The sequence below is a fragment of the Dromiciops gliroides genome, chromosome 3 (assembly GCF_019393635.1).
Source record: "Dromiciops gliroides isolate mDroGli1 chromosome 3, mDroGli1.pri, whole genome shotgun sequence".
Classification (NCBI taxonomy): Eukaryota; Metazoa; Chordata; class Mammalia; order Microbiotheria; family Microbiotheriidae; genus Dromiciops; species Dromiciops gliroides.
The window spans coordinates 592,162,167-592,186,933 of record NC_057863.1 but is presented as its reverse complement, the minus strand read 5'-3'; the positions used below and the strand labels follow the sequence as shown (position 1 = coordinate 592,186,933).

The window sequence follows — 24,767 nt, the reverse complement described above, 5'->3', positions numbered from 1 at the left end:
ATTTTGTAATGGAGGAAATAGGGTACGGGTTTGTTAGGGGTTGGGGTTCTTAGGAATTCCTCTTTAAAGAATTACACCCTCTTGCACACAAAAGCAGTTAGAATAAGGTGGTAGTTTATTTAGGGGCAAGGGAAGGGAGGGGGCAAGGAAACCATGAAAGAAATCCTTGGACTTCTCATGGGAAGATAGGCACAAAGCAGGTGGCTCAGAGGTACCAATCTCCTCGAGCAGGAGACTGGCAGGTACTTTTATAGAGGACTGATGGGGGGAGGGGTGACCATTTGACTGTGGAAAGTTCCTTTAGTGAGGGAGGACCATCCCCTACTGGTGGTAGCTGGGGGAATTGGGTGAGGAGTGGAGGACCATCCCCCACTGGTAGTGACTAGAGGAATTGGGTGAGGGGTGGCTATGGATCCCTCTTCGGGACACAAAGGCTGCAGCCACACCCAATTTTATCTCCCCAGGGTAAGGGAGACCAGAATGAAGGGTGGGAATCCGAAGCTAGCTCAGTCCGATTTGGTTCCGCTTATCTCTCTAGGCGTTATCTGTCCTCTGGTTTAGTTTCTCAAGGAGAAACTAATGTGCCCCAGAGAACTTCTGGGGTGCTCTGCACCCCATGACAATTTTAAGAGGTGATGTGAAGAGGCAGAGCATTCCAGAATGGGGGAGAGTCATTGCAAAGGCCTGAAGATGAGAGATGGAATGTAGTATGTGAGGAGCAATGTGGCTGGATTGTTGAATGTGTGAAAGAAGAAAGAGTAGAATGGAAGAAGACTGGAAAAATAAGCAGAGATTTCCTCTCCTCTATCACAAATGCTAGGAGGAATCCATCACTTTTCCTCAGGCAAACCTTCATTTTGACTCCAGCAACTCATTTCTCAATGTTAGTGAGAGTATGATGGAGAATAGAACTTTGCTTTTTTTGTTTCCTTCACCTGTTGAAAGATGAAATTATCACGAAGGCCAGCCGAGAAGTTAGCTGTTCTGCTTTGTCAGAGTAAGACAGAAACACTGAGAGATAGAGCAAGGGAGGGAAAGAGAGAGGCAGAGAGAGACCGAGATATCCAGCAGATGTCTGATAATTGAAGTCCTCCATCACTACTCTATCAGAACCTCTGTTCCAGGATTGGGATCTGTTTCCCTAACTCTCCATTTACTTCCTCTTCTTGTCTAGGCAGTCTATAGTGTATTCCAGTGGCAAAATCCCTTCTGTTTCTCCCTCCATTAACATTCATACAAACATTCCCCATCATGCTTCCCCATTTGGTTCCTGCATTTCCTTACATGTGTATATCTCCTGAAAATAGAATGCTGCCCCCCCTTTATTTTTCCTGTTTCTTTTGTATATGGTAACCCATTTGGAGCCATAATCCAGCTATTTGTCTTATCCCACCAAAGCTCAGTGATACCTTTGAGGTCAAATTTGCCTCTTCTCATTAGGACCTCTAGTTTCTTTTCTGGGTATCTGTGTATAGAAATGGGAAGTCATGAGGTTTTACTAGTGGGTGGTTTTCTTGGATTTTGTCTCCTGTGAACTGTATGTTTCAACTGCTCCTCATTGTAGCTACTTTCTTGGGGGATATATACATGTATGTAGGCAGCCCCTTTTCCCTCCCCCATCTTTTTTTTTTTTCTAGTTTAAAGCCTTCTTCTTTAGATTTATAAGACATTCAGCAAATATTTGGTTTTATTTTTGGTTTGTTTTTGTTTTTGTTTTTGTTTTGGTGAGGCAATTGGGGTTAAGTGACTTGCCCAGGGTCACACAGCTAGTAATTGTTTAGTGTCTGAAGCCGGATTTGAACTCAGGTCCTCCTGAATCCAGGGCCAGTGCTCTATCCACTGTGCCACCTAGCTGCCCCAGCAAATATATTTTTACCAGCCTCTGTTAGGTGTACTTCATCTCTGGCCAGGAATCTGTCACCTTTATATTTTAATCCGTGGTCCAGAAGTACAAATACCATTCTCAGGCACCACCTTCTTGTTCAACTGTTCACATCCCCAAATGATTTTTCTTTTCTTTATCACCTCATGCTTTAAATTGTTACTGAGGAAATTGCATCCTGGAATCCCGCAAGAAACCCAAACCGAAGACTTTCTAAGCATTGGCAATACTTTTTCATTTGTGTCCAGTGGGATCACCAAAAGTGGGTAGTCCTTTATCCATTTGGACATTCTCTGTTATGTCTTGGATCAACTCCCCGAGGAAACAGTGGACCATTGTTGTTATCTTTTCAATAGATAACTGCCTCAGAGCTGTTGAGCAGGGAATTGCCAATCACTGTTCCCCTTCTCTTCTTTCCCTAACCTTCCTAAATGATCTCTGTGACTCCACTTTATTACTCCTTGGCATTCAAGCAGCTTTTCCTTCCTCAGGGTATTGAACTCCATTCTCTTCAAGATGAGCTTCAAGTCTAGTTTTGAACTCTAGTTGTACTCCTGTCCTTTCCCTTCCCTTTCTCAGTCAATCAAGAAGCATTCAAACACCAATCACTGAGGGTAGAAAGAAAGGCAAAAACTTAGTCTTTGCTCTCAGTAACTCATATTGTTGTGGGAGAGGCAATTTGTAAATCACTAGGTACGTACACGATAAGTATAGGGCAACGCACCAGCTGAGGTGTGATTGGGAAAGATGAGTTGCAGAACGGGGAGTGTGAATTAAGTCTTGGAGGAAACCAGGGAACTCCAGGAGTAGAGGGAGGAGGGAGAGTACTGTAGGCACAGAGGATTCAGGGATGAGAGACAGGAGTGGCTTCTTCAAAGGACAGCTACTAGGCAGATAGAGTGTTTTTGAGGCACAGAACATAGGCCAGTGTCACTGGATTGAAGAGTGAAGTGTAAGAAGTCTGGGAAAGGAGGTCAGGTTATGAGGGACTTTAAAAACCAAAGAAAGGGCGCAAGCTAGGTGGTGCAGTGGACAAAGCACTGGCCCTGGATTCAGGAGGACTTTAGTTCAAATATGGCTTCAGACATTTGATACTTACTAGCTGTGTGACTCTGGGCAAGTCACTTAACCCTCATTGCTCCACAAAAAAAAAAAAAGAAAGAAAGAAAGGAAGGGAGAAAGAAAAAGAAAAAAAAGCAAGCCAAAGAAAGGCTTTAAAATTGGATAATAGGGTAACCAATAGAGTTTTTGGAGCATGTGTATGGTGGGGCAGAGAGTGTGACATTGTCAAATCATGCTTTAGGAAAATCATTTTGGCAGCTGAGTAGATTACAGATTGGAGTAGGGACAGATGGGAGGAAGGGAGAATGCTCAAGAAGCTATTGTAGTAGTCCAGGAGATAGGTGATAAGGGCTTGCCCCAGTTTGATGGTTACCTTAATAGAGAGGGGCAGAATATAGGCATATGCATAAAGGGCATTTAGGTGGCATGTTGAGACAGTAGAAACAATAAGATCTGATAACAGATTGGCTATGGGAAGTGAGTGTAAGTGGGGAGTCAAGGATGATACCGAAGCTGTGAGCCTGAGGATCATGGTGACCTTGGCAGTAATAGGAAAGCTGGGAAGAAAGAAGGGTTTGGGAGGAATATCATGAGTTCAGTTTTTGGCAGGCCAAGTTTGAGATGACTAAATAGTAAATAGGAAAAGGGAATAGTGTTATATAGAGCAAACCCTCCCCCTTTTCCAATTTTACTTCTACTAATTGGGTTTCTTTTATGTAACACTATTTTCCAAAATATTGATAATAGTTCAATCTCCTCTTCTCCACCTCAGATTGTTGTTTTTTTCCCCTTGAAGCCCTGATTTTTTTCCTTTAAGAGTACCTCCTCCCTAACAACCTGGAGTGTTTAGATGTGTTCTTCACATCTATTTTACCTCCTACTCCACTCTTCTTCCCAAATTAAAATTCCAACCTACTTCACCTGTCCCAAATCTTCTAAGACACCTGCATAGTTTAATTTTCTTTCCTTTTCTCCCATGGAAGATGGAAACATTTTAGAATCTACCCTATTTATCTATCTATGCTAACCCCCTGCCTCATATTTGTTTATTTATTTTTTTTTAGTGAGGCAATTGGGGTTAAGTGACTTGCCCAGGGTCACACAGCTAGTAAGTGTTAAGTGTCTGAGGTCGGATCTGAACTCAGGACCTCCTGAATCCAGGGCCAGTGCTCTATCCACTGCGCCATCTAGCTGCCCCATATTTGTTTATTTTTAAACTAGATTTATTGTTGTCTTTGGTCATCATAGCCATTTCTGAATGAGTTTTTCTACCCATGAATTGATTTCTTCCTTATAATTAAGAAAATAGTTAAACACAAATAAATAACGCAGTGATCTTGTCTGACAACAAATGCAATATTCTACTGTGAGAGCATCTCACTTTTTATCATCAAGAGAAGGGAGGTATTAACCATTCTCTGGGACCAAGACTAGTAATTACAGTTACTCAGAATTCAACAGCTTTTTACTGTTCTTTGCATTGTGTATAGGGTTTCTCTTTTCTTCTGCTGTCTTTACCTAGTCCTAGAACATGCACATTTCCTCAAATTTCCCTCATCTGTATTATTTTTAACTGCACAATAATGCTTCAAAATACTCATATACCACAATTTGTTTAGCCACTTCCCTATCAATAAGGATCCACTTTGTTTCCAGTTTTTTGCCATAATTACAAACTGATATTTGTATTTTGGTATGTATGTGGTCTTACTTTCTATACTTAACACTCCTTAGGATATATATCTATTCCTCTCTTTTCATTTATTTGTGATTTCTTCCCCTCAATGACATGTAAACAAAAAATTTTTAATATTCTTTTTTGAAATTTTGAATTCCATATTCTTTTCCTCCCTCCCTTCTCTCCCCTGTCCTTAAGAAGACAATTTTATATAGATTATACAAGTGCAGTCATGTAAAATATTTCCATATCAGTCATTTTGCAAAAGAAAACATAGACCACCTCAGGTAGCAGAGAGGGGAAGGAAGGAAGGAAGGAGGGATAGAATTTGGAACTCAAAACTTTAAGTAAAAATTTGTATTATAAAAAAAGTAGAGGGTATATATAGTAGAGGATGCATATATATATATATATCTCAATATCTATCCTCTATCATCCATCTCTCTCTCTCTCTCTCTCTCTCTCTCTCTCTCTCTCTCTCTCTCTCTCTCTCTCTCTCTCTCTCTCTCTCTCTCTCTCATCTATCTATAGATGAGATGAGTAAGCCAAAGCATATGAGCAGTCTTTTAACTTTTCTCACATCAATGCTACTTCCCAGATAGGGCAGCTAGGTGGTGCAGTGGATAAAGCACTGGCCCTGTAGTCAAGAGGACCTGAGTTCAAATCTCACCTCTGATACTAACTAGCTATGTGACCCTGGGCAAATCACTTCATCTAAATTGCCTTTAAAATATCCAGAGCCTTCACCAGTCCTCCTGATCTCTATCTTGCCACCGGACCCAGATGGCTCTGGAGGAGATGGTAAGGTTAGTGACCTTGCACAGTTGGTGACATCCCTCATTTAAATCTGATTCAGTGCAAGTCATGTCATCACTTCCTGGTGTTATGGTCCTCTTTGAGAATGAAGGACAAACATTTCCCAGAATATTTGCCCCAATTTTCTATGCTGCCAATAATTTGGTAGTATGCCTTTATGCCTGTATGCCTGTCTTCTCACAACCCTCCATCAACTATTTTCGTTTTTGGTCATTTTGTTCAATTTTCTGGGTATGAGGTAAAAAGTCAAGAGTTGTTTCAGTTTTTATTTCCCTTATTATGAGTGATTTGGACTATGGTTTCATATATTTATTGACAATTTGCCATTTTCCCTTTGAAAACTGTTCATATCCTTTGACCCCTTATTTATTAGGGATCTGATATTCATTTTTATCTTCATGTTCTATTTTCTGCTACATTCTCCACCCCCCCCCCCACTCAACTTATAAGTTCTTTGAGGGCAGGCACTAGGTTTTTTGTCTTTTTTTTTTTGGTTGGTTGGTTGGTGGTTTTTTTGCTCTTTGTGTCACCAGTGCCTAGCATTTAGAGAAAGCTTGGTCAATTTTTGCTGAATCAAATTAAATTGAGGAGGTTTGAAAAAAAGTAACATTAATTGAGGAAGTCTTGAAGAGAAGGAAGGATTTATCTAGGCAGAGAAGGAAGATGATGGGCAGAGCCTGTTTCAGGTGCTTTCCAGATGGAGGGGACATGAACACAAATCACTGCAATACAAAAGAGGACTTTGGGGTATAAGGAAAATGTAAGCAAAGTTTTAGGCAAAGTGAGAACATCATTGAGCTGTGAGGTTGGCAATCAGTAAAGGCTTACCAGAAGATGTGACATATGAATAGCACTCCACACCCAGCTGTGGTCCCAGAGTGTCCCACAGGGGCCATTGACTCCAAAACCAGAGAACCCCCAGGATTCTGACTGATGGGGAGGGAGTTTATTTAGCCATTTATAGCCTGATTACATTTATTGGATTTGCTCATTCTCTGCTCCCCTCTGGGCCAGTTATTGGTCATGGCTAATGTAGCCATTGAATAATAGACGTGTATTAACTATGCACTCAGTATCTTTCCCATACCCATTCCAGAAGGCTCTCCAAGGTCTTATGACTTCTTTGGGGGCCTGTGGTCACCCTTAGGGCCTGTGGAGATCAATCATCCTGGGTATCTAAGCAGCCACAAACCTTCTGTCTGCAGCCTCTTCCTGTACAGTCATCGAAGGATGGCGATCACTGGCGAGGATGTGTCCCTGGACAAGGTGGTGCCCATCACCAGGAATTTTACAGTGGAAGAAGGTGCCTTGTAGGGGTGGGAGAGGTGGTGGTGGTACAACAGACATTATTTAAATGCTGGCTATTTGATACTATCTTAGGCCTGGGGTGGGGGAGTGTAATACAAAATTTTGATCCTGATAAGTGTCCTTACCTTTAAAGAACCCCATTCCCTTGGGGCTAGGATAGAGGAGCAACTGGTGCATCCCTTCCCCTTGGGCCTCCTTTCAATTTATCCTTGAGTTGGCCACAGACATCTGCAGACTGTGGAAGCCTGAGTCCATGGATGGGGATTTGAGATGTCAAGCTAGTTAGAGTCCAGGCTTGAATACTGGGCTGAATATAGAAAGATGGAATTATGAAAAGAGTTATATACTTTCCAAAAATCAACTTCACAAATACAAGGTGAGGCATCATGGTTAGATAGCAATATCTGTCTGAAAAACAATCCAAGGGTTTTATTGTACTGCAGAGTTCATCTGAGTTAATGGTGTGATATAGAGGCCCCAAAAGCTAATGAAATCTTGGGTTGCATTGAGAGCTATAGCTGCAAGGAGGCGCTAGCCTGCCTTGCTCAGACCACATCTGGAATGTTCTGTTTTGGGTGCCACAGTGTAGGAGAGATATCGATAAGTTGGAGTGCATCCAGAAAAAGGCAACAAAGATGGTGAAGGAGGTTGTGTCTCCATGTGAGGAGCAGTTGAAGAAAATGGAGATATTTGGCCTGAGGAAAGGAAGACTTGGCAGGGAGGGGCCCTAATAGTTGGCTTTAGGTATTCACAATTTAGGATTGTGATATAAAAAAGACCTATTCTGTTTCAGCCCAGAGGGTTGAACTAGAAGCACTGGGTGGAAATCAGAAGGTTACATATTTAGGCTCGATGTGGGGGGGGGGGAGAGAAACTTTCTACCAATTAGAACTGTTCAGAAGGGGATTGTCACCCTGAGAAGTGCTGGATTCATTCCCACAGAAGGTCTTCAAGCAGTGACTAGATGGTCATTTGTCAGTATTGTCATAATGGGGATTCCTGGGAGAGGGGCATGGGTTGGATTAGATGGCTCCTAAGGTCTCTGGCACCCCTCAAATGTTAGGATACTCTGATTGTGAAATGACATTTCTTTTCCTTTTGACAGTATCCCCTGACTGTGACCTCCATGTCCTGGGTAAGTGCTCCAGTGATTTGTTTTTTCCTTGGGCCCAAACTGGGGAAAGGTTCAGGAACTGATGTGAGAGAGAAATAATTTAAGAAAAAAGACTCCCTCCCCCCCTTCCTTTTGAGAACCATTTCTGTTTGGGCTGAAGATCTGAGCAGTCTATCTCTGGCCTGCCAAAAAGTACTGCTAGGGTGAGGCATGAAGACCTTGCTGATCTAACATTTCTATGGTGCTTTGGGAGTGGAAAAAGTGCTAGATTTAGGGTTGGAAGAGCTAGGTTCAAATCCTTGTTTTACTTATAACCTATATGATCTTGGGTAAGTCACTTTACTACTTGAGGACTCAATTTCCTCCTCTAGAAAATGACACAAGACACTAAGCTCTACCGTACCACAGGACAGCTGTTGGGAAAGCATTTTGCAAAATCTAGAGTTATAGGACTTAGATATGGAAAGGACAGATAGCTCAGTGACTTTATTAATAGATAGTTGTTGTTCAGTCATGTCTGACTCTTTGTGACCCTGTTTGGAGTTTTCTTGGCAAACATACTGGAGTGGTTTGCCATTTCTTTCTCCAGCTCATTTGACGGATGAAGAAACTGGAAGCAAACAGGGTGAAGTGAGTTGCCCAGGATCACACAGCTAGGAGTCTGAAGTCAGATTTGAACTCAGGAAGATGAATCTTCTTGAATCTAGGTTGTGCACTCTACCCACTGCCCCATCCAGTTGCCCCATTAATGAATAGAACATTTATTAAGTACTATGTGCCTGGTGCTGGGGGAGGAAATAGCAAACCTCTTCAGTATCTTGGCCAAGAAAACCCCAAATGGGGTCATAGTCAGACACAACTGAAACAACTGATCAACAAATGTGCCAAGCACTGTGATAAGCATTGGGCATACAGATACAAATGGAAAAGATAGTTCCTACCCTCAAGGAGCTTCTATTCTCATTGGAGAAGACAACAGATGATTATCAGTATCATTATCATCATCATGGATAGCATTTATATAGCTCTTTAAAGTTAGTAAGGCACTTTACAAATATTAATTGATTTGATCCATACAATAATCTTGGGAGATAGGGACTATTATTATTCCCATTTTGCTGAAGAGGAAACTGAGGCAGAGAGGTTACTCTAACTTTCCCATAGTCCCATAGTCCCATCATACCTAAGGCAGAATTGGAACTTGGATCTTCCTGAGTCCATGTGCTGCACTCTACCTATTGCACCATCTAGCTGGAGAGGAGGTGGAAAGGTTCCAGGCGGGGATGGGTGGGAGGGATTGCTATCCAAGGAAACTAGGTTGGCCAGGGAGGAGAGAGAAGAGTCTGGAGAGTGAGCAGTGTGGCCCTTATGAAATGGCGGTCCAGGCCAGTGACTCACCAATCAGAAGAGAAGGCCACAGGGTGTCTGGTGTCAGTATTATCATCATGATCCAGAGATTGGATAGTCCAACCTCCTTGTTTGGTCCAAGTTGTCAGCTAATGAGTGTCAGAGCTGAGATTTGAACTCAAATCTCGTGGGTCAGTGCGTTTTCAATATCATATTGCCTCTCACAGTCTTGGCAACTTTCTGGCCTCTCTTTGCCCCACTCATAAAATGAAATGGAGCCGGGACTGGGAGGGAGGAGCGAAAAGAGAATTAAGGCATCTTGTTTTGCCATCCTTCCAAGGATTTCAGGCCTAAGCCTGAACTAGTAATCTTGGAAGTCTAGGGGAGCAACTTGAAGGAGTGACCTTAGGAGCCCAGGCTGGTTCTCCCCTTGGTGATGGGGGCCTAAAGTGGTGCAGGGCAGAACAGTCTGGATTCTCCCCCTGTGCCCTTCAGTTGTAGCTTTAGCTCTTCTCTCCCCTGTGCAGGCTCTGATGTGACTGTCTGGATAGAGTCTGAAGAGATAAGCCTCACTGTGCAGCTCCCCTTTGGCTCTCACACCAGGACGTTCCTTCAGGAAGTCATCAGATCCTGCCCAGGTGGGTGAACCTCCTCTTTACTTCCTTCTCCCACAATCCCACTTGCTTTAGGGGCCCCTGACAGCTTCTGCAGGAGTGGAGGGGACTCACCCCATTCTCTGTGCATTTCATATCCAGGCTGCTTTTGGGCTTTCACCCTTCAACAATTCAATTCAATTCAACAAACCTGTTGAGCACCTCCTAATGCAGGGCCTGGCAGGCGTGGGAACACAAAATGAAATATAGCACAGGCCAACATTCAAGGAAGTTTGGCTTTAATGACAGGAAGGACAAACATGCAAGCAAGCAATCATCAATAAACATTCATTAAACACTCACCAAGTGCCCGGCACTGTGCTAAATGCTGGGGATACAAAAAAAAGCAAAAGGCTTCTTTTGCCCTCAAGGAAGTTATAGTCTAATGGGGGAGACAACATGCAAACAAATATAAGCAAAGCAAGTTATATACAGGATCAATAGGAAATAATTAACTGAAGGAAGGCACTAGAATTAGGAGGGATTGGGAAGACTTCCAGTGAAAAGATTTTAGTTGGGACTTAAAGCAAACCAGGGAGGTCAGTAGTTGGAGTAGAGCAGTGAGAGCATCCCAGGCATGAGGGACAGTCAGAGAGATCGCCCAGAGCCAAGAGATGGAATGTCTTGTTTGTAGAACAGCCAGGAGACCAGTGTGGATCAAAGAGGACAAGTTCAGGAATAAGATGTAATAAGAATGGAAAGTTAGGAGGGGGTTAGGTTATGAAGGGCTTTGAATGCCAACCAGAACATTTTGTCTTTGATTCTGGAGCAAACAGGAAGCCATTGGAGTTGACATCATTGGATTTTTGCTTTAGGAAAATCACTTTAGTGGCTGAATGAAGGATGGATTGAAGTGGGGAGAGACCAGAGGCAGCCAAACCCACCAGCAGCTATTGTAGTAGTCCAGGTGTGAGGGGATGAGGCCCTGAATCAGTGTCAGAGGAGATAAGGGGGCATATTCAGAGTCTTGCAAAGGTGAAATAGACAAACCTTAGCAACAGTTTGGATATGGAAGAGCGAGAGAGAGTGAGAGGTCCAAGCCTGAGGGACTGGGAGGTGGGATTGCCCCCTACATTAAGAGGGAAGTGGGGGGAGGGTTAAGGTGAAAAGGCAATGAGGCCGGTTTTGAATGTGTTGAGTTTAAGATGTCTACTGGACTCCAGTCTGAGATATGTGAAAGGCAGATGGAGATATGAGATTCAATGTCAGCAGAGAGGTTGGGGCAGGATGGGTAGATTTGCATAGAGATTGTCAATTAAATCCGTGGGAACTGATGGAATCATCAAGTGAAATAGAATAGAACAAAGTTTCTTAAACTGTGGGTCTTGTAACTGAATGTGGCAGTCACGAAAAATTTGGTAACGGCTTTATATATATATATATATATATATATATATATATATATATATATATATATATATATATATATATATATATATATATATATATATATATATATATATATATATATATATATATATATACATTTTATAGACCTACAGACCTGGGGTTGTGCAAAGAAGTTGCGAGTGGAAAAAGTTTAAGAAGTCCTGGAATAGAGAAGAAGAGAAGAGGGCCCAGGACAGAACCAAAGTATACTTATGGTTAGCACAATTCTGCAAGAAACAATTAAAAAAATTTAAATTATTATGAATCCAAGCATTTTCTGACTTAGGGAGAGAAATATTCAAACTGGCAAAATTTGTTCCCTGCCCTCAGGCTTGTCTCTTCTCCAAGACAATTTGAGATAACACAGGAATCTCAAACAAGGAAAATGTCATAATATTTATTAATTAGGGCAGCTAGGTGGTACAGTGGATACAGCTATAGACCTGGAGCCAGGAAGACCTGAGTTCAGATGAGGTCTCCAACACTTACTAGCTTTGTGACCCTGGGCAAGTCATGTAATCTCTGTTTGCCTCAGTTTCCTCATGTGTATCAGGCACAAACTAAACACTAAATAAAGGTTAGCTATTAATTATATAATTGGTTTCCTTTGTAATCCTATATATTTTGTTTTATGCATTTAAAAACATGATTCTGAGGAGACTATAGGGTTTTCTAACCTGCTAAAGGAGCCTACAACACCAAAAGGGCTAAGAGTTCCTGGTGGAATCTTTTCTACTCTTCTTCCTCTTTCCTTTGTCCTTCCTCCCTCCTTCCCTCTCTTCCTTTCTTTTCTTTTCTCTTCTCTCTTTCTTTCTTTCTCTCTTTCTCTCTTTCTCTCTCTCTCTCTTTCTTTCTTTCTTTCTTTCTTTCTTTCTTTCTTTCTTTCTTTCTTTCTTTCTTTCTTTCTTTCTTTCTTTCTTTCTTTCTTCCTTCCTTCCTTCCTTCCTTCCTTCCTTCCTTCCTTCCTTCCTTCCTTCCTTCCTTTCTTTCTTTCTTTCTTTCTTTCTTTCTTTCTTTCCTTCCTTCCTTCCTTCCTTCCTTCCTTCCTTCCTTCCTTTCTTCTTCCCTCCCTCCTTCCCTTTTTTCCTTCCCCTTTTTTTAGTTGTCTTATTTTCATACTTGTATTTTTACTGCTCACGCCTCAGGGTCTGATTCTTGGACCTCAAGTAACCTTCATTCCTTCAAGCAGAATATCAAAACCTTGAGGTCAGGAACTTTTTTTTTAGAGTGGAAGAGGGAAGTCTTTTTATCTATACACCTGGCACAATGCCCTGCATGTAATAAGAGCTTAATACATTTTGTTGAGTTGAATTTTCACCTGTGTAAACCAATGAATGGAAATAAGAAAGGACAGGATATAAATGGGGTCTGAAGAGTGCTAGAGTGGAGAGGAAGTGAAAACAACTGTGTAGTTGGAGATAAGACTGAGAGGCATTGAAGATGTGCTGATAGGGCTTTGAATGTCAGGATAAAGAGGCTAATTATACTTTTGTTCAGTAGGCAATGGGGAGGCACTAGAGAATTTGGTGGTGAGGAGTGATGTGATCCCTATGAGACATTAGGAAGATTTCTTAGGTCAAATATGGAGGATGGATGGAAGAAGGGAATACCTGGAGCCAGGAAGGTTGGAGAGGAGGCTTCTACCCAGCAAGATATGATGAGTGCTTGAATGGGGTTGGGAGGGTACAAGAGATGCCATATGTGATAGACACTCTAGAGGCAGAAACAGCAGTCCATAGTATGTGAATTGCATTGTGGGAGTGAGTCCCCTGTGAAAGAGGGCTTAATGATGCCAGTCCTTTTTACCCATTGTCCCCAAAAGAAGGGGAAGGCTTTGAGGGCTTTGAGATCCTCAGGCCTTGTACCAAGCTCTGGTCACCTAGAGCCTCCATCTTTTCTTTCTCTCCTTTTCCCATATTGCTCATCTCCTGTTCTCTCTTCAGGGACAACACAGCGTGGCTATTGAGCCATAGAGTTTTCTCCAGTACCCATTGCCCCAAAAAGACCTGGAGAGGGGGCCACCAGGGGGCAACCTGGAGTTGAGGAGAGCAGAGGGAAGTAGGCCCTTCAAAATGAACACCAAAGAGACACACAGAGAATGTCAGTTAGAAGGGACCTCAGAGGCCTCATTTAATCTTATCACTTGCAGAGGAGGAAAGAGGCCCAAGGTCACAGAATGAGTCAGTAGCAGAGCTGGGACCAAAATACAAGGGTCTTAACTCTCATCCCAGGGCTCTTTCCTTTGGATCAACTTCCCTTTTCTATCCCAATCTAGGGTCCTGGGGAATGTTGGGGTGGGAGTGAGGAAGTCTTCTAGCATTAGGGCTGAACGATAATGATTCTACTAATTGTTATTGCTCTTTCCCCAAATATTTTGTTTCTGTTTTGTGTATATTTGTATATCAAATTATCTGTCTACATGTCATTTCTCCCTGGTAGAATATGAGATCTTTAGGGGAGGGGTTGGTGCACTGTTGTCTTTGTAACCCTAGCTAGTGAAGATACTTAAATAGATGCTTGTCAAATTGAATTCTACCCATTAATCAAGTATTTATTAAATTCCTACTAAGTATTAGGTAGGCACTGGCTAGATGATGGGGATAGCCATTCAACAAACATTTATTGAGTGCTTACTATGTGCCAGGTACTGTGCTAAGCAATAGAGATAGAAAGAAAGGCAAAAAACAGCTCCTACCCTCAAGGAGGGCACAATCTAATGGAGAGACAACATAAAAGAACTGTGTCCAAACAAGATATACACACATGTCACATATCATATATACACCATATGTATACCATACCACATATACAATATATATACCATATATATGTGATAAATTATAGGTAATCACAGAGAGGGAGGGCACTAGGTTCTTTTTATTTGTAGAAGGTGGGGTGTTAGGTGATACTTGAAGGAAGCCAGGGAGAGAATTTTAGGCATGAGGGGACAGCTAGGGGAAATGGTTGGAGTGAGAAGATGGAGATACAGAGACAAAACTGAACTAGTTCCATGCCCCCTGCCTTAGAGTAGATAATATGTACAATTGAATGGGGGCAAAGGGGAGACAAGCTGGTTGTCTTTTACTCTTTGAAAGTTGTTAATAGAAATAGAAATTAGAATTGTCCTGCTTCACCTGAGAGCATAGAACTAGGAGGAGGGAAAGGAACAAGGGGAAGAGTGTGCAGATTTTAGCTTGATAAAAGCAAAAACTTTCTAAAAACCTATCCAACCATGGAATAGATTGCTTAGTAAGATACTAGAGGCTTGGATGGTTACTTGTTAGGATGGGATTGGACTAGATATTTTTTGAGATCCCTTGCCGCTGTGAAATTCTTTGAATGTCAAAAAGAAATTAGAAAACTCAGCATGGCACAGTAGAAAAAGCATTGAATTTGGAGTCAGAAGACCTTGTTAAAATTCCAGCTTTGGTAACAGGGTGATTTTGTGCAAATCACTTACCCTCTATAAGTCTCAGTTTCTCTACCTGTAGTATTTTCTTATTTTTCCCCCAATTACATGTAAAGATAGTTTTCAACATACATTTTTGTAAGATTTTGAGTTCCAAATTTTCCTCTCTCCACCTTCCAGAAACTAGCAATCAATCTAATATAGGTTATACTTTATAATCATGCCAGTTTTTCTACTTGTAAAACAGTGGGTTGACTTAGGTGTTTCAACCAAATTCTATATTAATAGTTACTGGCATTTATATAGGGCTTTAGGAATGCCAGGCATTTTCTTTTAATCCTCATCACAACCCTGTGAGCTAGGTTCTCTGGGTATTCCACTTTACAGATGAGGTCCCGGAAGCTCAGAAGAGTTGAGTAATTTGTCTATGATCCCACAGCTAATCAATTACAAGAATCGGGATTTGAACCTAACTGCGCTCTTGGCACTGTATCCGTGACAGTTAAAAAAGTCCACCTAGCAACAGATGTGGTTTCCCCTGCAACACCGATTGCACTGTTATTCACTCAATCAAACGTTTATTAGGCCTAGGGTTTGCAGCACCCCGATCTAGAACTTCTATGCCTATTCTGGTTCGGGGGCTGATGTTCTGCCTTCCCTCCCACAACCCCAGGCCCTGGAGTCCCCGATCCCCAGTTCCGGTGGCTAAGCCGATACCGGAGCATAGGTCTGGAGGAGGAACAGGAGCTGGAGCAGGAGCAGGAGCAGCAGAGACCTGTGCTTGCAGTCGCAGGTAAGTCCGCAGGACGAGCGGGGATTCGTGGAGAGTGAGGGAATCCTCCCCAGCGGGAGGCCTCCGGTGATTGGAGGACGATTCTAGCGAGGAGGCGGGATCTACGGACGGAGCATTCTGCTATTGGTGAAGGCTGAGTGACGTCTAGGAAAGGGGGGCGGGGCCCGTGGCGGGCTCCTGGAGGGCTAGGAAGCTGAGGGAGGAAGCAGTGGCTGCGGCTAGGAGATGACATGTCCGGGTCTCGGGAGCGGAACTCTGCAGGTCGGTTTGGGGGCCCAGGAGGGAATGGTCAGGAGAGCTTTAGTGGGCCGGCAGATTAGCGGGCCCAGAAAGAGGTTCCCGCCTGCCTGCCTGCCTGCCTCCCCTTACCTTCTCTGTCTCAGGATTGGAGGGAGGCTGGATTGTTTGGGGCAGGGGCTGGGGGCCGGGAAGTAGTGAGTGTGCAAGAAAGACGGGTTATTCGAGAGTGTGCAAGAAGAACATATTATTTTGGAGAGTCGGTGTGCAAGAAGAGAGAGTTATTCGGGAGGGTCAATGTGCAAGAAGGGCGTATTATCCGGGAGGGTCACTGTAGAAGAAGGGAAGATTATTTGATGGGGGGCGTCTGTGTGGAAGATGGAGATTATTCAGGACGGTCTAAAAATTCTGCAGAATGTTCAACCCCTTGAAGGCAGGTTCTGTTTCATTTTTGTCTCTGTAGCCCCAGTGCGTGTCACTGTGTACCTGGGGGAATAGTAGGCGTTTAATTAATGTTTGTTGAATTGTAGGATCAGTGTGAAGGGAGGGAGGGAGGCCAGGATTTCGTGGTTGGTTGGTGGATGAATCAATTAGGTCATAGAAGATTCATCGACTCAATCGGTGAGCAAGGAGGGTAGGCAGATTAATCATCTTAATTAGTCATATTGTTTTTGTAGTGGGAGGGTCCTCATTGGGTGAGGAGACCACGGGTACTTGTGAATGAGTGAAATATCGAGTATACATAATAGTAAGGGCAGTCTCTTGGAGAGAGACAGGCAAGAGCATTGGGCTGGAATTGAGATTTGAACTCTAGTTCCCATTCTGCCACCAAGTCCCTGTGTGATGTATTATGTATATACAAATTGTTTCAACTTCTTATATCTCACTTTACTCATCTATAAAATGAGAGGGTTCCATTAGGTTAAGGGTTCTCAATTTGGTGTCCCTAAAACTTAAACATTTTTTGATAACTATTCCAAAATAACTTGTTTCTTTTATAATCTCATGGGTTTTATTTTATGCTTTTAAACATGTTGTTTTGTGAAAAGGTTCATAGGTTTCACTGGAATGCTAGAGGGGATCCAAGTAGAAAAAAGAGTTAAGAACCCCTGGGCCAAATGGCTCAAAGGGGTCTGATGTTTTAATAACTTTTTGAAAATTATTTTCTCTTTCTTTTTTGTTATTTACAAGATTTGATTTTTCACATGTAAATTCATTTCCTATATATACTGCATATGGCGCTGTGGTGTTGTAAGTTAAAAATAAAAAAAATAAAGGAGTTATTAAATATTCGTGACTTTTGGCCCACCCTGTAGAAGGGAGCTAACATCCTGTGAGTCTGTCTGAATCAGTATTAACACCAAACTTGGGCTTTTAGTCAATCCTTGGGAAGACTGTAGACTTCTGGGAATTAGAATCCCTTCTACTGGGATCTGGGAAGGAACTAGAAACTTGACTAAGTGAGAAGAACCTTGTCCTGGCAGTCAGGTGATAGGCCAGTGGCTGCTTCTTAGAAGCCATCTGACTTTGGGCAAATCGATTCCACCCTCTGGGCCTCAGTTTCTTCTTTCTTGTCTATAATCTCTAAGATCCGTTCCAGCACTGACCTTCGATTTTATGATGTTGTCCTTTACTACACAGTTCCTAATAATATTTGAGTGTCAAAAGTGGAGACCTTAGAGTTAATCTAGTTCAAACCTCCCCTTTTTTGTGGATGGGTGACAACTCAGAGGAATGACATTACTTCCTTGGGGCACAGCAGTCAGTTCATCATGGTCCCCGTGTGTGAACTGGGTGTTTGAGGAGCTGATTGTTAGCACTGAACTCCAAGATGAGTTTTCAGGGTGAAAATAACTGGGCTATCTCTACTTAGTCCCTGGTGGGCATTTGTGTGTAGTCCCAAGGGCCAGCTGTTTTGTTGTACTTGGCTAAATGCAGCCCTATAATGTAGGTCAGCCTGATGCTTTGGTAAGAAGCAGTGCAGACTGCTGTGGGTCCAGTTCCAAGTCTTTTCTGCAGGGCTTGAGCGGGCCAGGACCTTTCCCTTGATGTGGTAATGAATGCCCAGTTTATCAAGTAGAATTTGGGTACAATAACAAGATAGTGAGTTGAGTTGCCTCTTTTTCTCAGTCACTGGCAGGAACTGGAGAATATGTTAGAGAGCTTTGTCAAGGCCGTGAGAACGGGAAGGGGCCGGGTTTCACAAGAGTTTAGAGAGGACAGTGCTTCTCTTTCATGTCAGCCTCCATAAGCAGCAGCTCAGGTGTTTGATGGGGGTGCTTATCTGTGCCTTTTCTAGACTCATCTAAGGGAAACTCAAACCACTTGACCTTGCTATTTTTCTCATTTCTTCAATACTGTGCTCTCTTAACAAGTAAAGTAAGTCTTACAATGAAAGGGACATCCTCCTTGTCCCTCTGAAGGAAGTTGCCCATGATCAAGCTCTCAGGGACCTCGTGGAAGAAAGGTAAAATGTTGGCATTCCTCCTTCATTCTGGAGTCTTCTCTCTGTTTATTATCTCTGGCTTATCCTGTCTCTATCTTGTCTATACATAGTTGTTTGCATGGTCTGCTTTTTTTTTTTTTGGTGGGGCAATGAGGGTTAAGTGACTTGCCCAAGGTCACACAGCTAGTGTCTAGTGTCTGAGGCTGGATTTGAACTCAGGTACTCCTGAATCCAGGGCCAGTGCTCTATCCACTGTGCCACCTACCTGCCCCCATGGTCTGCTTTTGACGGTGATCTCCTTGATGGCTGGGACTGGCTTTTGCTTTAATTTGTATCCCTGTAGCTTAGCACTCGCCTGGAACTTAGTAGGTGCTTAATAAATATTGACTAATTGAAGTCCATTCTTTCTCTTCTCATGCTAATGTATTACTGTTGCCCAGCTATCTTTTCTCTTGTGGCCTTAGCCCTTTGAAGTCTCCTCTGGCCAGGTTTAAATTAAATTAACTATTCTCTTAGGAGAAATACACTGGAGTCTCTATTGATTTGTTTCCATCTCCAAAAACTGTAGCTACCTGATTGGTGAAGGCTTTGCTTTTATTGGAGCTTTGTTCTTTAGTTAAAAAGTTGCTTCCTTGAGGACTGTTGTGGGACAATGTTATTAAATGTTTTCATTAAAAGCAGGGAGATGTGAAGACTAGGACCTTAGGGCTAAACATTTTGATTTCCCTAAACTCGACTGACCTCCCCTCTAAGAGTAGGTTGAGGACAAAGATCCAAGTAGGAATAACTTTGTTAAAGATTAAGGTCATTTAGGGACCAGGTAATGAAGCCCCAGAAAATCAGGGACTCCTGGACTTGGACCCTACTATCTGAACATTATAAAAAAGGGGGGGAAAAAACACCTAAACCCCAACCACTTCCCGATAGCCCAGGGCACTAACCAAGCCAAAAGTCTTCTAGGAAATGGAAGTAGGTGTGGAAAGAAAAGAGAAACCATGTGTAGTGGGTCTCCAGAGCAAGAGAACAAACAAGTCTGGCCCTATCTATGGAGAGGGACTAGGAAAAAAAGGAACATCCTAGAAACATAGAAGGCTAAAGTTGGAAGGGGCTTCAGGGGCTCTTCTAATCTTAACTTGATCATTTTACAGATGTTGAACCACTTCCAGAGAAGTAACCTTTAAAATAAAGCTTGTAGTTCACAGAATTCTGAGATTGATTGGGAGGGACCTCTGCAGCAACCCAGCCCAACCCATAACATGCCAGCCAGTGGTTATCCAGACTCTACTTCAAGACCTCTGAGGAGGTAGATCTTGGGTGACTTCTTGAGGTGGCCATTCCACTTCTGGACATCTAGTGGTTAGGAAATATCACCTGACATTGAGCCAAATCTGCCTTTTTGAAATTTCCACCCTTTTCTCCTGGTTCTGCCCCCTGGGGCCAAAAAGAACAAGACTAGTCATTCCTCCACGTACATGTGTGACCCTGGGCAAGTCACTTAACCCTCATTGCCCGACCCAAAAAAAAAAAAGTTCATGGACCAGAGACTAAGAACCTCTGCATTAAACAATGATGGCATTATATACATTCAGAATTGGTTGGATGACTGGACTCAAGAGCAGTTGTTAAGTGTTCAGTGACAATGTTGTAGGGACTTTCTAGTAGTGTACCTTAGTGATTTGTGCTTGGTCCTGTGCTGTTTGACATTTTTATCAGTGACTTGAATAATGATAATAGCTAATGTGTTGGGTTTCTTTCTTTCTTTCCTTTCTTTTTTAATAAAAAGATTTAGTAGGAGAAATGGGGGGAAGGGGGAGTGAGAACAGATCACCTTGGTGACTATTCCACCCCAGAGTAAGAGAAGACTGGTCTTTTGTATATTTACCAGACAAAAGGGAGGAAAGGGCATTACGAAGAACTGGGAGGGAAATGTAACAACAGGGAGGGGATTTTGGAATAATGGGGCATCAGTAAGATATGCAGCATGCATCCATATCTTGCATGTCAGTGTACCAGGGTCATACTCCGCAATACCCATTCCTGAGGTGGGAGGCAGAGCTGCCCCTCCCTGGTAGAGTTCAAGGATTCCTTGGGGGAGGAATCTTTAAGTTTCTTGGGGTCCCACCGCATTCCCATAACATTCCCCCCTCTCTTATTTCTGGGGAGAAAGGGGCAAAGACCCATCTTCTGTAGCTTCTTCAAGGCTGAAAAATGGGGCATAGAGATGTCCCTGTTGATTAAGGAGAGAGGGAATGAGCACAGTCCAAGGGTCTCAGGGGCATCATTGTGGTTTCAGTGAAAGCTTTAATCCTAGAAGAAACTAAAGAAATGACAGTATTACAAATACAAAGTCCATACAGCAAGATGTATGCAGTGATCAAAATTACAGGTGTGAAAGGAACAAGTAGTGAAAACAACCATGAAGTTCAGGATGAAGATCTGTAGAACAGTTGGCTGTGTCTGCCATGATATATATGCAACACAAAAGTATTCCTTTTTTTTGGGGGGGGGGGTGCATCAATGAGGGTTAAGTGACTTGCCCAGGGTCACACAGCTACTGTCAAGTGTCTGAGGCTAGATTTGAACTCAGGTCCTACTGAATCCAGGGCTGGTGCTTTATCCACCTAGCTGCTCCCAGCACAAAAGTATTTTGCCAAAGAATCTAGAGATTTGGGGAGGTCCTCAAGACCCAAAGCAGTTTCATTAGAAATATTTTCAATTAATAGCTAATGTTTTTATGATGCTTTCAGGTTTGCAAAGTGCTTTGATCCTCACAACGATGCTGTGAGGGGGAGGTGCTACTATTATCCCCATTTTACAGTTGAGGAAAATGAGGCAGACAGAGGTTAAGTGACTTGCCCAGGGCCACACAACTAGTGTCTGAGGCTGCATTTGAAAACAGGTCTTCTGAGTCTAAGTTCAGGAATCTATTCAATGGGCCAGCCCAGCCATTATGGATAACAGCATACATAGATGGTAGGCTCATCAAATCTGCCAATGACTCAAGACTGGGATGGAAAGCTATTACACTGGATAAGAGGATCCAGAAAGAATCTTGATAGACTAGAGCACTGGGCTGAATCGAATCAGATGAAACTCGGTAGGGAAAAATTTGATGTCTTACCCTTGGGTACAAAAAATCAACTTCACCATTATAAGACGAGAGTGGTATGGTAAGACAGTAAATGTTCTAAAAACTATCTGTGGGTTTTACTAGGCTTGATGTCCAATTCAAGTGAGCAGTGTGATATAGCAGGCAAAACCCCCAAACTTCAGTCAGACTTAGGCTGCACAAAGATTGACCTTGTTCCTAGGGAGACAGGAGTGATCGTGTTGCTATACTCTGCCTTCACTGGACCTTGCTCAGTTCTGGCCACCATGGTTGAAGGTTTAAAAAAAACCACCACCAACAACAAAACTAATAGGGAAAATGAATCTGTCCCTTTTTTCCCTTGTTTCCTCTTGATAGAAAAATCAGAATTGGGTTTTGTTTTGTTTTCTTTCCCTTTTAAAAAAGCAATTATCATATAGTTCATGAGTTCGCTGATTAAGCCAGATGCTTCTTTAAAGGGACCAGCCCCTTTCTTTGCGTCTGCTTTAGAGGCATCAGCTTGGGAGTGCTCTGCAGAAGGGACTTCAGGAGAAGGGAAAACTGTAAATCTCTTACCCATAGGACAGCAGAATATTAAGACATTCTCATCTCTTGTGAATCGGTGTCACAATGGGAACCGTGCATCTGTTTAGATGCCAAACTCATCCAAAGACCTTGTGATCATTTCCAAGTTCCATTGGTTCCTTCAGCCTGAAATCAGGCCTTATATTTGAATGAACAACTGAATTGGCCAAGTCTTCTACTGCTTCTCTGGCAAATGGTTTTCTTTTGCTAGGCTTCCATCTGTTGTGTTTGGGATTCTCCTTTCTCTTTCTCTTTAAGTGGCTTGACTTAGAAGAGATACCTCTTTTATTGCTGGTTATTCAGTTAGAGATGCCCTCACCCCAGTGTTCTTTCCCAGAGTGCTCACCGAGGGGGAAGAGATTTTCTTAGCATAGGGTTCATGTATCCAATGTCATTGCATGATGCATGAGATACAATTCACATAGGTGTGCTCTGGTTGAGCAATTAATGAGTTTCTCTTCCCCCAATTAAATCTGTGTATAAACCTAAATTCTGTTCCAGAGTCCTACAGGACCCTGGGGCTAGTCTCCCGTGGAATTCTGAGCCCTTTGTTGTTAGAAGGAAATAACTGCCTCTGAATCCCATTGGTGCTACTGGAACCAGGCTTTAAGTAATTTAATAAGGTGGTGAGAGCAAGAAACTATCCTTGTCCTTTCAGAACTGTTTAAAAATTTTTTGTTTAGTGAAAAGTAGGAGGGGTTATAACTCAAATATTGATTGAATTGTGTTGTGTGTGGGTTTTTTCCCTCTGTGTCTACAGAGTAAACAAAGCATTATGGCTTGACTGGACTTTGAAAGGAAATGAGTGCTATTTATAGCTCAAGATCCCAACAAAGCATAACCCAGATTACCATGGTAGACGCCAGAGATATTGTTCAAAAAATAACTCCTGGGCCTCTTTTTTAAAATCACAACTAAATTCTGGGATTTTACTCTGTTGGAATTAATAAACAAAGTTTTGTTTGTCAACAAGCCCATTTGATGTTGAAAGGAATGTTAAAGAATGGGTTTGCTTCCATTTAACCTAGATGCAGTGACATCCCAATTACCTATACCTGGGCTGGAGGCTATACTGGTTGGGTTTTTTTTTTTTTGTTTTGTTTTGTTGTTGTTGTTGTGTTTTTTTTTTTTGCGGGGCAATGGGGGTTAAGTGACTTGCGCAGAGTCACACAGCTAGTAAGTTTCAAGTGTCTGAAGCTGGATTTGAACTCAGGTACTCCTGAATCCAGGGCTGGTGCTTTATCCGCTGCGTCACCCAGCTGCCCCAGCTATACTGGTTTCTAAGTGAATGAAATCGTTTTAGGTCACCTTGCTGTTCTTACACAAAGGGTTCTTGTGTATTCATTGGCTTTCCCTTTCCCCCACCTGCTGTTTCCTTTCTGTATCCCTTGTAACTTTAAACATAGTCTCAGTTGGGTAGAGCAACAAAGTTTCCCTCTCCAAAAAAAAAAGTTTGCTTTTGAATTATTTGAGTTTAGTGTAAGGCAAATAAACCATAAATATTCAGTTAGAAATGAAACTTTGAGAAGAAGAATCCTCAGGGACAGCTCAGAGTGAAGAATAAATATTTATTAGAGGAAAGATGTTATTGTGTTGGTCAACAGAAAAAAACAACCCAGCCAACTTGTATGTATTTCTTTCTTGAAACATACTGTAGCAATAGTCTTTATGTACAATGTAACTTATGTGACGGAAGCTATGGAATAGCTGTGAATGAGATGTTTATTTCTGGAAGTGCTAATGATTTCACCATTGAAACAAAGTTATGGTTGTTTGTTTTTCAATGCTTTCTTAGCTGGCTAGTTTCTTGAGGTTGACTTTCCCTTTTGCTTTAGAAGTTTTATCTTTGTTTTTTGAGGGTTTTTTTTTTTGGAGGGACAATGAAGGTTAAGTGACTGGCCCAGGGTCATACAGCTAGTAACTGTCAAGTGTCTAGGCTGAATTTGAACTCAGGTACTTCTGAATCCAAGGCCAGTGCTTTATCCACTGCGCCACCTAGCTGCCCAAAGTTTTATCTTTGAAGGAAAGAATGAGCTCGATATGTAAGAGGGCTAATGTTAATGATGTATGTCTATTGCAAAAAAGAGTAGGATGTTTCAGATGGGGCCATTAAAAGCATGAAATTTTAACCTCACTGATTACCTCTTGATGATGCAACATTAGGTAGCTCTCTTTACTAGCTTCCCTTCTATAAAATAGAGATGGGACTATGTCCCTCCTGGAATTGTGGGATTCTGATTAGGTCATCCAAAGCATTCGCTCTCTCTTTTAGCTTTGTTTCTCTTGTAAATTTGATGAGCCTGCCATCTATGCATCTATAGTTATAGATCACAGATTTAGAAAAGCAGGGATTTGAAACTATATAGTTGATACTTAGCTGCTCTGTTCCTCCTCTAAGGTAGAATTCTTACAAGAAGCAGAGGGTAAGATAGGGCCCCCAGCTGCTCAGTTCTGAGGTCACTGTCTTCTTCCTCATTAGGCAGGATAGGCAGCCCTCACTTCTCCTTGGCCTTCTTTTAATCCACTTCTCTTTTGGCCCTAGGGGTGGGACACTAAGGCCCAGTGAGGGGAATATTGGATAAAGTCACCTCTTAACATTCAATATGCCATATTTCTCTATTGCCTACAATCTGTGTCTTCTTCCTTGGAAGATTTTTTTTTCTTAAAAATTGGTTTTGGGAGCAGCTAGGTGTCAGTGGATAAAGCATCAGCCCTGGATTCAGGAGGACCTGAGTTCAAATTTGACCTCAGACACTTGACACTTACTAGCTGTGTGACCTTGGGCAAGTCATTTAACCCTCGTTGCCTCCACATACACAAAAAATTTGGTTTTTGTTGATATTTTTTATACCTTCTTCATTTCCAAATATACTCTTCTTCCTTGCCCCCTCCCATTGTGCAAGGTCTCATTCTTTGTAACAAATAATTTATTTATTTTTTTGGTGAGGCAATTGGGGTTA

The 24,767-nt window shown here is 42.3% G+C and overlaps 1 protein-coding gene across 1 annotated transcript in view; it reads left to right on the top strand.

The window, feature by feature from the left end:
• INPP5B (inositol polyphosphate-5-phosphatase B) overlaps positions 1-24,767 on the top strand; it is a 77,656-nt gene that overhangs the window by 5,602 nt on the left and 47,287 nt on the right. The window contains 4 exon segments of the mRNA XM_043992173.1: positions 6,644-6,741; positions 7,852-7,881; positions 9,735-9,845; positions 15,332-15,451. Of these exon segments, the coding sequence (XP_043848108.1) occupies positions 6,644-6,741; positions 7,852-7,881; positions 9,735-9,845; positions 15,332-15,451 (359 nt within the window).